The sequence below is a fragment of the Sminthopsis crassicaudata genome, chromosome 2 (assembly GCF_048593235.1).
Source record: "Sminthopsis crassicaudata isolate SCR6 chromosome 2, ASM4859323v1, whole genome shotgun sequence".
NCBI classification, from domain to species: domain Eukaryota; kingdom Metazoa; phylum Chordata; class Mammalia; order Dasyuromorphia; family Dasyuridae; genus Sminthopsis; species Sminthopsis crassicaudata.
In genome coordinates this window covers 161,942,580-161,956,980 of record NC_133618.1, presented here as the reverse complement: position 1 = coordinate 161,956,980, position 14,401 = coordinate 161,942,580, and the positions used below count along the sequence as shown (strand labels likewise).

The 14,401-nt window shown below is 35.6% G+C and overlaps 1 protein-coding gene across 2 annotated transcripts in view; it reads left to right on the top strand.

Annotated features, from left to right (window-relative positions):
• PCSK2 (proprotein convertase subtilisin/kexin type 2) overlaps positions 1–14,401 on the top strand; it is a 295,115-nt gene that overhangs the window by 205,151 nt on the left and 75,563 nt on the right. For both annotated transcript variants that reach the window (XM_074287811.1, XM_074287812.1), the window contains exon 6: positions 4,831–4,907. In XM_074287811.1, coding sequence (XP_074143912.1) covers positions 4,831–4,907 — 77 coding nt within the window. The remainder of the gene's footprint in view (positions 1–4,830; positions 4,908–14,401) is intronic.

Here is a 14,401-nt window from a genome sequence, read left to right as displayed (position 1 = left end):
CAAAAAATTTAAAAATAAAGCATTTATCTCTAAACTAAGGGCATGAAAGGAAGGGAGAAAAAGAAGGAGAAAGAAAAAGACATGGAGAGGAGAAAGAAAAAGAGACAAAGAGGAAGGAAGGGAAGAAGGAAGGAATGAACGAAGGAATGAGCAGAGCGAGGCAGAAACAGAGAAACAGAGAGCGAGCTCTGTTAACTAGGTAGTGTTTGGGTTAAATCTTGAGAAGAACCAGAGTGTTCAAGAGAAGAGAAGGAGTATATTCCAGAGATAAAGAGCAGTCAGTGCAAAGGCATGAATTAACAACTAGACGTACTAATGGCTGAAACTAGTATGTGAACAAATGAGTGTGTTGTATGAAGATTCGAAAGGCATCAAAGGGTAGAGTTGCAAAGAGTTTTAAATACAAAACAGAGAATTTTGTATTTGATACTAGAAATACTAGACAGCTAGTGGAGTTTCTAGATTTAGGGGATGATATGATCAGATCTGCATTTTAGGAAAATTTGGCAGATTAGAAAGAAATCATGAACCAGATTCCTTGTGCAAATGATCAGTTTGGACAAAGATACAACTCAGACAAGGCAATCAGGGCTTTGAACCAAAGCAATAACAATAAGTATGTGTACTTTATCAGCAACAGAAAAACAAAGCTTGTGACCTTGTTAGCAAGGATAATTAGTTAAAAATGGGAAATTACCAGATGACAGGCTGAAGTTAGCTTCTTCCGATTCCACTCTTTTCTCTCTTCCTTCCTTCTCCTATACAGCAGCTTTCCAAACAATGGCTTTGTGCATTTGCCCTGGAGTGATCTCTTTCTCCTGCTTCACACCACCTCTATCCCAATTAAAGGTGCACATCTTGCTCCCAACACAGTTCAAGATGCCTGCATTTGAAGCAAAAAGTCTTTTTTAAAAATTTTATTATAGCTTTTAATTGACAAAACATATGCATGGATAATTTTTAACATTGACCCTTACAAAACCTTCTGTTTCAAATTTTCCTCTCCCTGCCCCCATCCCCTCCCCTAGATGGCAGGTAGTCTATACATGTTAAATATGTTAAAATATATGTTAAATCCAATATATGTATGACTATTTATACAGTTATCTTGCTGCACAAGAAAAATCAGTTCAAGGAGGAATAAAAACAAAGTGAAAGAAAACAAAAATGCAAGCAAACAACAACAGAAAGAATGAAAATACTGTATTGCCGTCCACATTCAGTTCCCATAGTCCTCTCTCTGGGTGTAGATGGCTCTCTTCATTACTGAACAACTGGCATGTCCATCAGAATTGATTGTCATATAGTTTTATTGTTACTGTGAATAATGATCTCCTGGTTCTGCTCATTTCACTTAGCATCAGTTCATGTAAGTCTCTCCAGGCCTTTCTGAAATCATCCGGCTGGTCATTTCTTGCAGAACAATACTATTCCATAACATTCATATATCATAATTTATTCAGCCATTTTCCAATTGATGGGCATCCACTCAGTTTCCAGTTTCTTGCCACTACAAAAAGGGGCGCCACAAACATTTTTGCACATGTGGGTCCTTTTCCCTTCTTTAAGATCTCTTTGAGATTCAAGCTCAATAGTAGCACTGCTGGATCAAAGGGTATGCAAAGTTTGGTAACTTTTTGAGCATAGTTCCAAATTGAGGCAAAAATTTTTGGAGCTTTGGTTTTAGCTCACTGAATATCATTACCCAGTGAATTTAGATGCAGTAATTAGTATTCAGCGTTCCCTCTGCAATTGTGTGACCTTATTAAAATCACTTCACTCTGAGAGGACCTCAGTTTTTTCTTCTTTAAAATTGGGTGCTAAACTAGATGAGTTTTACAGTACATTGTAACTTTAAAATTCTACATGCCTAATTGGAAAGAAAGCTGGAATAACTGTACAGCTCATGTCATAATCCAGGTCAGGACCACCATGATGTGTATGTATGTATGTGTATATGTATATGCATATTATAGAAGAAAATGAACAGACACACATATGCATACACATATACACATACATACATATAATCTACAACTGCCACAGGTTCTTACTCTAGGTTGGAGCATGGCAATCCAAAAGCCAGAAGTGAAATGTTCCCAAGATCTACAAGGTCAACCCAAAGTTGGGCAAGTCAAAAAGAGAGATCTCAGAGTACAACACTGAGATCCTCCAAGAAAGCTTATTTTATTGAATGCATTAGCATTAGCAGATAATCCCACTTCTCTACTGTCATTGTCAGTTCTTTGTCCTACAACAAATACATAGTTTAGGGATGTCAGTTAATTACTGCCATGAAATTGTCAATCATGGAACTGCAAGAGGAACTGAAAGAAAAGAAAGTGTTTCTCAAGCTCTGTGCATCTTGTTAGGACTATAAGATGAAAAAGAAAAGTTTTACAACAGAGCACCACAATTGCCATAAATTTCTCAGGATTAAATATGAAAACATTCATGATTTCCTGGAAAATCTGCACTGAGAAATTTTGTGCTAGAGAAAAATAACACAGAAGCTCTGGGTAAATAGAGTCCAAACTCTAACAGAAAAATAAATACTAGTATTTATATATTGTTTTAAGGATTGCCAAGCACTTTAGAAACATTTCATTTTACCATTATTGTTGTCCCTGTTTTACAAGTAAAGAAAAAAAATTAATTGATTTGTCCAAAATCACACATCTAGAAAAATATGCAAGGCAGGATTTGAGTTGAGTTTAAGTCCATTCTCTATCCATGATACCACCTAGCTAGTTGTTTTTTATATAATGATCTAATATCCGCACAGCAACTTTGTAAAATTAGTACTATGGGCATGGGGGTGGGAATCAGAACCACATCAATCATTGGTGGCTATAGGCTTGCTTGAGAGGGCATGTAATAAAATGGCTAAAGTTGGTCTGAGGGTCAAAGTGACCTCTGTTTGGGTGTAACCTCTGACATAGAGTGGTTGTGTAACTGGTTTAGGAAACTAGTAGCCAATCTCCTTTCTCAAAGGGAATTGCCTCTTGAGAAACTTCCTATATCAATGAGATCACGTGTCCAAAACAAAGAAGACCCACTTGTTAATAATGAAGCAGTTCTGGCCAGCACTAAAAATCTTGTCAGTAATTAATGTGAATAAATTTGGAAAAGATGGGCTAATAAATTCTGTTTATACATCCAGATCTTCAAAAATCTCCAGAGTTAGTGGTGATATTTTTGCTAAGTGGGTGATGGATGTGATACTTTGTGTTAAGTATGAACGTGTGAAAGATCTGACTCAATTTCCAGGAAACTTTGTTCATATTTTGATGACCCATAGGTGAAGTTAGGAAAGAATGTCTATTGAAAGTTGCAGAATAACAGCAATAGCTAGCACATTTTTATGCTACTTTATAAGTGCTTCAATCAACTAATCTTCACGGCAACTCTGTGTAGGAAGTACTACTACTATCCCACTTGAACAAATAAGGAAACCAAAACTGTGAGAGATCAAATAGCATACTTAATGCCCCAGCTAGCAAGGCAGGACTTGAAATCAAGTCTTCCTGACTCCAAGTCCAACACTCTATCTACTGTGCCATCCAAAATGTCCAGTAGCTTCACAGAATAAAATTCAAGGAGTTTGAATTTTTAGCCAATCAATCATTTCTATACAATGTATTGCTACTCTTCCAGTCTCTCAGGACTGCAACATCAGTAATTCTCAACTCTTCTCTCTCACTCTGTCATCCACCCTGCCTCAGATACTTATATGTGACCCTGAGCAAATCACTTAATCCTGATTGACTCAAAACAAAAAGTCTCATATATACATTTTTTAATGAGGAGGTGGTTGAACATTTCCCTGCACACCCCTGAGTGATGATTCTGTGTTCCCAATATCTGAGTCCTTTTGAAATTACATAATAAGATCATCAGAAATATTAATTACTTCACAAGTCAATAAAGTTTTACAAGGAAGGAAATAGCTAACTTCTCCTTTTAATCCCTCGTACCAGGACCATATCACAGAAACTGAAAACAAGAAGATTGTGTATATTTAGTAAAAGGAGTTTTTGGTCATGTATGAATTCAATGACTTCTGAGAATCCATATAGTGAGATTAGAATGAAGGAGATACATAGGTTCTTCCTGGATTTCCTCCTGAGTCTTTTAGCTCACAATTCTGTGATAATAGTGTATGTTGTAAAGTCCTGAACAACTTATAGTGAGTGTCAGTAAAAACAGGAAAGGAATGGACAAGTCTTTTAAATAGAACTCTAGGTCTAGAGCTGATAGAAACCTCATTAACTTAGATTTGAATCCATTAGTGAATCATCCTTTGTATTAAAACACCACCTTCTCTTCTTTTTAAATGTAAGTACTTTCAGAGGGTGACAATGCACCATACATGAATTTTCTACCATCTCAAAAGCCTGGGACAGATTATTGTATTTTAGGAAGGATGATTTGGGTTGGTATAGTAGAAAGGATACTAGAGTGAGTTGATTTTATATTCTTACTCTGACACTAGCTACCTGTGTGATCTCAATCAGGTCACATCACACCCCCCCCCCCAACATCAGGCCTTCAGTATTCTGACCTATAAAACTAAAGATTTTACAGGTCCAAAACCTATGAACCTTTTTAGGGTAGGGGAAATATGGGAAGGAATGGGAAGAAGGGAACCAGGAGGACAAACTTTACCTCCTTCCTCTACCTTTTTCTCAGAGCTCTCTGAGCAAAAGTTTGTTACCAAATGACTTAAGGAGGGATTTATTAACATGGAAAGTCTACCCTGTGTAGCATTTTCTGTTTCCTGTGCCTCTGTTTTCCTATTGACCCAGTGAGATCCCTTGTGTTTTTCAGAATGCGGAAGCGAGCTATGACTTCAGCAGCAATGACCCTTATCCTTACCCTCGCTACACAGATGACTGGTTTAACAGGTAAACTGGGCACTGTTGGCTCCCCTTCCTTCACCTTAGCTTTTCAGGATATTAGAAGGCTTACTGATAGAGTACCCTCTATCCTCAACTGAATTGTATACTTTCTTTCTGAACAGCAGCCACTCTCTAAATCATTGGGAGATTGGGAGGGTATGACTATCAAATTGATTTTATTTTAAGACTGCAGATCCTTAAAAATATATATATATCTTCCCATCATTTCAGTCTATTGAGTTATGACATAGGAATTCTGTGTGCATTACTTTGGGCAATTGAAGACAAAAGAAAATGTCTAGGCAGATAAAAACTCTAAGAAATCCCCTTCCTGACCTCCATGAAAGGATCCCAAATGACTGTAGCCTTACCATGAAATAGAGAAAAAACAAAACTAGCCAAGGATAGCATGGTAGAGGAGGTAAAATAGTAGTTCTGGAGTCAGAGGGAATCCTACTTCTCATCTCCAAGTGATTTTAGGGAGGTATTTTAATCTCTCTAGGCCTCAGTTTCCAAATCTATAAAATGGGAATTATGGGGGGAAAGGGAACAGAACTGAATAGTCCCTCTCTCCAAGTTATAGCCCCGCGATCTTACTTAATATTCTGTGAACATGGTATTTCTCCAAGATTCCAACTATTTGGAATGGACTCCTTCTTTACCTCTGTATCTTAGTCCCTGGCTTCCTTCAAGGCTCACTCTTGTGCCACCTCCTATGGCAAGCTTTTCTAGATCTCCCCTCACCCTTCCCAACCTCTGTTGTTAGTGTTCTTTAATTCCTCTGCAACTTGTGTGTGTGTGTGTGTGTGTGTGTGTGTGTGTGTGTGTGTGTGTGTGTGTGTACTATCTGAGAGGCAGCATGATAGAATGGATAAAGGAGCTGACCTCAAAAACAGAACACTTGGCTTTAAATCCTCTGATATATATAGACTGTGACACCCTGGGCCAGTCTCTTCTCTTAATCTTGCAATATTCTAGATAACTCTTTAAGATTGGAAATTACAGAGAAGGTGCTGGCATGAATTAATAGAGAGAATTACCTTTCATGAAAGCTCCCCATATTAATGAAATCACATGTCCAAACACTATATTTATCTCTTTACATATTTTATTCCCTCCCAAAAAGAAGAATGTAAGCTCCTTGATGGTATTCTCCATTTTTTTTAAATATTCCACTGCCCAACAGAATGGTTTAGCAAATAATAAGCACTTAAATAAATGCTTATTTGGGACTGGGGAATTGAGTCCCATAAATATATTGCATTGTGTTTCATATTACCATATTAATAGACACTGGGACAATGGACATGTATTTTGAATTCCAGATATAACTTTTAAATGGTTTATCTTTTTCCAAATAATTGCATCTTTATGTAGCCTGCCTATGGCTGGCAGAGAATTAGAAATATCTAACAGATGGCACAAAGATACCACTATATCTATCAACCACATGGGTTGGTATGACCAAAAGTTGCCATTGGGAAAGATCTAAAAACTGTCATTTTGCTGAATGAACACACAGATACCACTTTAAAAGATTTTTTTTCCTTCTTCACATGTATATCTTGTTTCCATGGTTTCCCATGTGAAAAATACAAAAATATGTAGGAATTGCTCAGCCACAAGACTTGGCAATTTCCAATCATTCTTTAAGGCTAATGTTATTAACATCTTTGGGATAATCTTACCACCATTCAAGAACAAATTAATTTTAAAAGTATATGTTATAAGTGATTTTGATATCAAAGAATATTTTGTAAATTCCATATCACTGAAGATTGACATTGACTAATCACTTGTAGGAGATTTAGAGGAAATTCATGTATCTCGAAGTTCTTACCCAAGTCAAATACTCTAGGACTTCATGAGTTTCTGTTTTCCCATGGAATCTTCCAGCTATTATCTGTTTACATGTATACTATATATACTATACTAAGAATATTGTCCTCATAGAATACTTCTCTTTACATCTCAGTCCTTCCACTTGTGCATCTACATGACCTGAAGCAATGCCATGTCTTTAAGTTTCTGTTTTCTCATCTCTAAACTAAGGATAAGAATTTGTATAATATTTGTTGTGAGCCTTAAATGAGATGATGCATTCAAAGTGCTTTAAAAGCTATGTGACTTTCAGCTATTATTCCCAAATCTACAGCATCGTTTCTTTTTCAGTCATGCCCAACTCTTTGTGAACTCCATTTGAAGTTTTCTTGGCAGAGATTCTAGAGTATTTTGCCATTTTATTCTTTAGTTCATTTTATAAATGACTAAGCTGAGACAAAAAGGGGTTAAGTGACTTGGCAGGGTCACAAAGCAAGTGTCAGGTTAGATTTGAACTCTGGAAGATGAGTCTTCCTGACTCCAGATCTAGCACTCTGTGTACTATGGCATCACAGAGCTGCTCATTGAAGATAATGCTTAATAATACTTTAAAGTTGGAGGGTGAGATGGAAAATCAGGATTAAAAGAAAACTGAATTGTTTTGCCATGAAATAACACCTTACCTAGGCTACCATGTTACTGATCATCCAGCATCATTATAATTCCAGTACATACAAAGCCAGGTATTGATCCAGAGATTGGACAGAGATACCATCCCAGGATGCTTTGTACAAAAAAAAATGTCCTCCAGTGCAGACTAGGCACTAATATAATTAATAAAAACTTTCCTTTAGTGGATTGAGACCCTCAAAAAAAAGTAGAAATATAAAATTCTGACTCATCTATCTTCCCCAATACCCCATCTAAAGCCTACTTAACTAAACCTTTCTGAGAGAACATATTCAAATGATGTTCTTAAAAAATCAAGAAAGTAAAAGTAGAAAATTTCATTTTAAATTTAATATCATCAAAAGGGTAAAATTAACTTAAAGTTTGAGTTTAATTGAAGTTCAAAGCTTCAATAAGGATCCATTTCTCATCAGCCCCCATGGGTTCAGTTATTATCTCTGTGCAGATGACTCTCAAATCTACATACCCAATCAGTCACCAAGCATGTATTAAGTGCTTTTTATGTACCAGCTATTGTACTAGGTGCTGGGAATTCAAAGAAAGGCAAAAATAACTCTTACCCTCAAAGAGTTTAAATTCTAATTCAGTGGTAGTTGCATGGAAGATACATACAGACTCTCAGAGAGGGAAGGCTCCAGCAGCTGGTAGGAAGAAGAGAAAAGGAGACCAAAAAAGACTTCCAGAACATCAAATTTGGGCTGATTATTTTTGTTTCTTTTTTTATTTTATTTTTTACTTATGGAATAAAACAAGCATTTCCATAATATAGTACAATTAAAAAGTGTGATTGTACATGAAACTATAAATCTACCAAGTACAACTTGCTGTTCCTTTCAAATATGCAAAAAAAATTATCATGTAATTTTTTTCTTTTCTCCTTCCCCCACCCTAGAAAGAGCTAGTATTAAACACAAATAAGAAAAGAGAGAGAGAGAAGGAAAGAGAGAGAAGTAGGTAGGTAGATAGATATATTTAGATATATATTTGTTCTATACATATTCCTATTTATCAGTTCTTTATAATTTGAGTATTTATAACAGATAATAACTTATTTGCTCAGAGTTCTCTTTAAAAATAACATTGCTGTTACTATATGTAATATTTTCTTGGTTCTGCTCATTTTGCTTTTCATTATTTTGTCAAGTCTTTCTATTTTTTTTCAAAGATGATGCTCATCGTTTCTTATAGCATAGTAGTATTCCATCATGATCATATACAATTTGTTCAGCCAGTGAGCTGATTTTTGAAGGAAACTAGACATTCCAAGAGATAGAGGGTGAAGAAAAAGAACATTCTAGGCATGTAATAAAGTCATTATGATGCAATAGAAATAGGAGATGGAAAGTCATGTGCAAGGAATAGGAAAGAAGCCAGCATGGCTAGATCACAGAGTGTAATAAAGTGCAAAAAGGTACAAAAGGTAAAAAGAGGCCAGGTTGTGCAAAGCTAAAAATGCCAAATCCAGGATCCTGTGAGTAAGAGATATCAAACATAAGGCCCACAATACTCCTGAGGATAACTTGAACAAAACTAAAATGAAATTCAGAAATAATTTAACAAAATTTCATATACATATGCATATGTATATACATATATATATACATATATATATATATATATCATGCAAGGGTACTTATATATAATTTAGTGGCTTCAATTTCCAGGTAATAAAGTTGTGCAGTGCTCCTTTCTCTCCTGAAAGCCAGTTTCATTGCTTGCTGGGTGTCCTAGTTATCTCAAATAAAACATGGCTATCCACCTTTCCTCTAAAAGCACTCTTCTTCTTACGTTTCTGACTTTGGAAGGTTCCACCATCCTTCTAGCTCACTCAAGTATTCAATCTTCTTGTCATCTTACCTAAAACTGACAATTCTGTCTCTGCGGCTTCTCTCACTTTAATTCCCTATTTTCTATCTATATGGCTTCCTCTTGGAATCCCTACCTCTTTTCATAGTTTAATTCAAGTGTGACCTTCTATCATGAATTTTTCTTGTTTCCTCTCAGTGGTTAGCATCCCCCAAATCCTAAAATTACTTTGAATTTATATTGTTTGTGTATGTATATTTACATATATATATATATATATATATATATATATATATATATATATGTGTGTGTGTGTGTGTGTGTGTATGTGTAAACATATAAATGTATAATGTGTCTATATGTGTACATAGTATGTATGTATTCATATATAGGACAGCTAGATGGTTCAGTAAAATACTAAGCCTGGAGTCAAGAAAACTTCTCTTTGTGAGTTCGATTGTGTCTTCAGACACTTACTATGTGACACTAGACAAGTCTTTTTATCCCATTTGTCTCAGTTTCCTCATCTGTCAAATAAGCTGGAAAAGAAAATAAGTCACTCTGGTATCTTTGCCAAGAAAACCCCATGTATAATATATCTTATATTTATATACAAATATATATTTACATAAAATATATGTGCACATATATACATATACACATTTTGTACATTATGTACAAATTTTGTACTTTATGTACTTGTATGAGTCTATGTTATATCTCCCTAGTAATATATAAACTCTTCATAATTATTTTGTTTATTTTATTATGAACTTAAAAAATAAAATACAAATCTATTACTATGCAGTGTAATGAGAATACTTTTAATTCCAACATTTATTTTTTTTAAATATTGAGTAATCTCACCCTAAGACTAACAATTTGATTGGTTTGATTCATTAAGTCCCATGTCCTATATCTGGTCCAATATATCATTCAGATACTGAAAGTTCAAATAAATCACCCTTTTAATAAAAACATATCCATATAACCTCAGGTAAAAGCATTTCCCAAGAAGATTAAAAAGCAATTCACAGGAAAATAAAAGCCAGCAAAAGTTTCCAAGTTAAAAGCAAGAAAGTTCTTCAGAGTCTCAAGAGCTCCTTTCTGAAGTCTTCAATCTAACTTTATATCCTCCATACATAAAGTACCCATAGCTAGTTCCCAAATCAGTCAATGTAGGTGCATAATTTCTTCACTCACAACATTCCAAGCTGGTGTGAGATTGTAGAGAGTTAATTCATTGCTGTCGAGTTTCTTCATTGTTCTGGCCCAGTTGTCTCAGAAACCTAGTGAGAGAATCAGTCTTAAGATTGTTCTGGGGCAATGGAAGGCAGAAAATGTCCCTTCCTTAACTGTCAATCTCTTATCAAAAATGAATATTTTCTTAAATTCCTGAATTCTTATCTATAAATCTTCTCTATATACTCCATGGGGATTTTCAAGAGAACATCAATGTTAGCCATCACACTGATTGCTTGTGCCAAAGTCAGCCACTGTTCTCTTGCAAAGAATCAAGGATGATAAATCAAAATATATTTGTTGAGCTCAGCACAATTCTAAACATTTCACAGATTCTAGTCAAGAAGGAATCTATGTTATAGCAGATAGTAGACCAAGAGACACACTCTCTTGGTATCTGGTCCTAGTTCTCCCACACACCTACTTGTATGAGTCTTCTGACCTACCCTGCCATCTTCCCAGAATTCTCTCCTTATTGTGTGACTCTTTATAAATCCCTATGTTTCTCTGCAACTTTTCTTTCTTATGAAATGAAAGGGTTAGACTAGCTGATTGCTAGGTCCCTTTGAAATTTAACATTCTGTGATTCTAAAACATAATTATTACCCATAAACCAATTAGAGAACAAAGGAATAATATAATTATATATTTAAGTACTAAATCACAGAGTAGATATGTGAATGATTGTTAAATTATATTACTAAGTGATAAAGGAGTTCACCTCTATACACCCTGGCATAGTGAATACAGCTCTGGATTTAGATTCAGAATATCTACACTCAAATCTTTTCTGAGTTACTTACCAGCTATATAATCCTGGGCAAGTCATTTAACTTCTGTCTGCCTCAGTTTCCTTATCTATAAAATGGGGATAATAATAGCCTCTAGTCCCCAGATTGTTGTGAGAATCAAATGAGATAATATGTATATTGTACTTTGCCAACTTTAAGGCACAATACAAATGCTAATTAAATAACATAATTATTAGTTAGGGAAGGCTTAATAGAAAAAGATTTCAATTTAATTCCATAAAGATTTATTAACTACCTACTATATGACAGATTACTAAGTTTTAATAAGTTTGAAAAATAGGAAAGATTTGTGTAGGTGGATGAGGAAGCAATGGACATTCAGAACTAAAGGAGGATCAGCCAAATGGCATAGTGGATAGAGCAATGGCCCTGGAGTCAGGAAGGAGGAGCTCAGTTCAAATATTGCTTCAGATACTTATTAATTGTATGACTATGGGAAAGTCACTTAACCCTGGTTGCCTCAAAAAAATTATTAAAAAAAAAAAAAAACAGCACAGTTGTAGGCCACAATTGGAACACATTTATGAAGGAGTTCCCTTTTCCTCCCGGACCCAGAGAATCCAGGTCTCTGGTACTCAGGAAGAATCAACATAGTCTCTAAGACTGAAATAGTGTCAATAGCCACATCATGAAGTTCCAACTTGCTATGCAGGTGCTAGAGTAAAAAAAAAAAAAAAAAAAGATTTCCATTAACTGGACAAGAAACTCTAACAACATGCTCATATCAGCCCTAGTTGAATCAATAAAAAGCTGATTGATGCTGATGGTAGTCCTGTTTCTATGGACAATCGAAGCTAGGCTGACTGCTGTCAAGGTAGGGTAAAGCATGTTAACCACTAAGAGGTTAGAGACCTGGGAGCAATCCTTGGATGTGGCAAACAGTTTTCAATACTGAGAGCTGTTTTCCATTTACTATAAATATTATAAGATGGAACACCAGAGGAAAAACAATCAAAGCAAGTATTGACTTACTCCTTAGGCTACAAATTATGTTCAGTAGCTGAAGATTTATCCACATTCTCTCAATATTGCAACATATAGTAACACTTCTTAATGACAGCCACTATCAGCAAACCTGATTTCCTTCAAGTATGGTAAGAAAGAAAGAAAGAAAGAAAGAAGAAAGAAAGAAAGAAAGAAAGAAAGAAAGAAAGAAAGAAAGAAAGAAAGAAAGAAGAAAGAAAGAAAGAAAGAAGAGAGAGAGAGAGAGAGAGAGAGAGAGAGAGAGAGAGAGAGAGAGAGAGAGAGAGAGAGAGAGGGAGGGAGGAGGGAGGGAGGGAGGGAGGGAGGGAGGGAGGGAGGAGGGAGGGAGGGAGGAGGGAAGGAAGGGAAGGAAGGAAGGGAAGGAAGGAAGGAAGGGAGGAAGGAAGGAAGGAAGGAAGGAAGGAAGGAAGGAAGGAAGGTAGGAAGGAAGGAAGGAAGGGAAGGAAGGAAGGAAGGAAGGAAGGAAGGAAGGAAGGAAGGAAGGAAGGAAGGAAGGAAGGAAGGAAGGAAGGAGGAAGGAAGGAAGGAAGGAAGAAGAAGGAAGAAGGAAGGAAGAAGGAAGAAGGAAGGAAGGAAGAAGGAAGGAAGAAGAAAGAAGGAAGAAGAAAGAAAGAAAGAAAGAAAGAAAGAAAGAAAGAAAGAAAGAAAGAAAGAAAGAAAGAAAGAAAGAAAGAAAGGAAAGAAAGAAAGAAAGAAAGAAAGAAAGAAAGAAGGAAGGAAGGAAGGAAGGAAGGAAGGAAGGAAGGAAGGAAGGAAGGAAGGAAGGAAGGAAGGAAGGAAGGAAGGAAGGAAGGAAGGAAGGAAGAAAGAAAGAAAGAAAGAAAGAAAGAAAGAAAGAAAGAAAGAAAGAAAGAAAGAAAGAAAGAAAGAAAGAAAGAAAGAAAGAAAGAAAGAAAGAAAAGCACCATACTGCTTCTTAACCTTTAGGGAAGTGTAAACTTTAGCCATTAATCACATGGTAGTTAAGCTATTAGTAGATTCAATGTCATTGCCTTTGAGCTTATGATATTGTTGTTTTTGCAAAAGAACGACTTTATTCTACAGTTTTCTTTTTGATAATTATACCCAGCAGCTGCACTACTGGGCTTTGTTCTAAATGCAATTGGAAACTTAAGAGAAGGAGCTACCAAGCTGACTTCTATAATCAGAAATTATAGATGAACAAGAAGTTACAATGAAAGTATTACGTAAGTTGTCATCAGAAAAGTAATACACAACAAAATAAGCACATATTTATTTAAGAGTAAAGACAAACAACATGTAGGGAAGAGCTGAATGTTTATATGTGAATATTTATCTTGACATTTATAATATTATATCAATGTACATATTCCCTCCAACAATTCAATTTCATTCAACTCATCATGTACAAGATGCCTACTATATCCTGTACTAAGTATTAGGGATACAAAGGCAAAACCTTAAAACAGACCCACCCCTGCCTTTGAAAGATGCATGTAAATAAGTAAGGTAAATGAAGGATAATCTCAGGAGAAAGCACTACTAATGAGAGACATTAGCAAAGTTTTTATATAGGAATTTGTACCTTCACTGAACTTTAAAGGATGCTAAAGACTCCAAGAAGCAGGTCTTTAAAAAGGAATACAATCTAGGTGTAAAGGAGTATTTGTGCAAAGGCAAATAGGTAGTAATTGGAATTTTGAGTTCAAGAAACAACAATTCAGCCAGTTTGGCTAATATGTGAAATGCATAAAGTGAATCAAGATGAAATGTTTTGAAAGATAAATTGGAGCTGGACAAGGAAGGGCTTCAAATGTCAAGCAAAGGAGTTTGCATTTTGCCCTAGAAGCAAGAGGGAACTATAAGAAGATCTTAAGCTAGGAAGTGGTATAGTTAGCCTGTGCAGCAATGCAGTTTGCTACCTCTTTATAATTTAAAAAGTGGCCTCCAAGGCTTGCTATGGCCAAAAATAATCCTGTAGTTAGACAGGTAGTGAGCCAGTCTGAACCAAGCTTGTTCTTAGACGACAGACATATGGCTCATCACTAGGTCCGTTCTCATAACCTTTCTAGTTTGGTGGGATTTCTCTTCCAAACACTGGAAAAATATATTGAGAACAAGGGAAGTATAAAAACTATATTTTAATACTTGAAAGACTAGATTAGACTTGCTTTGTTTGTCCTA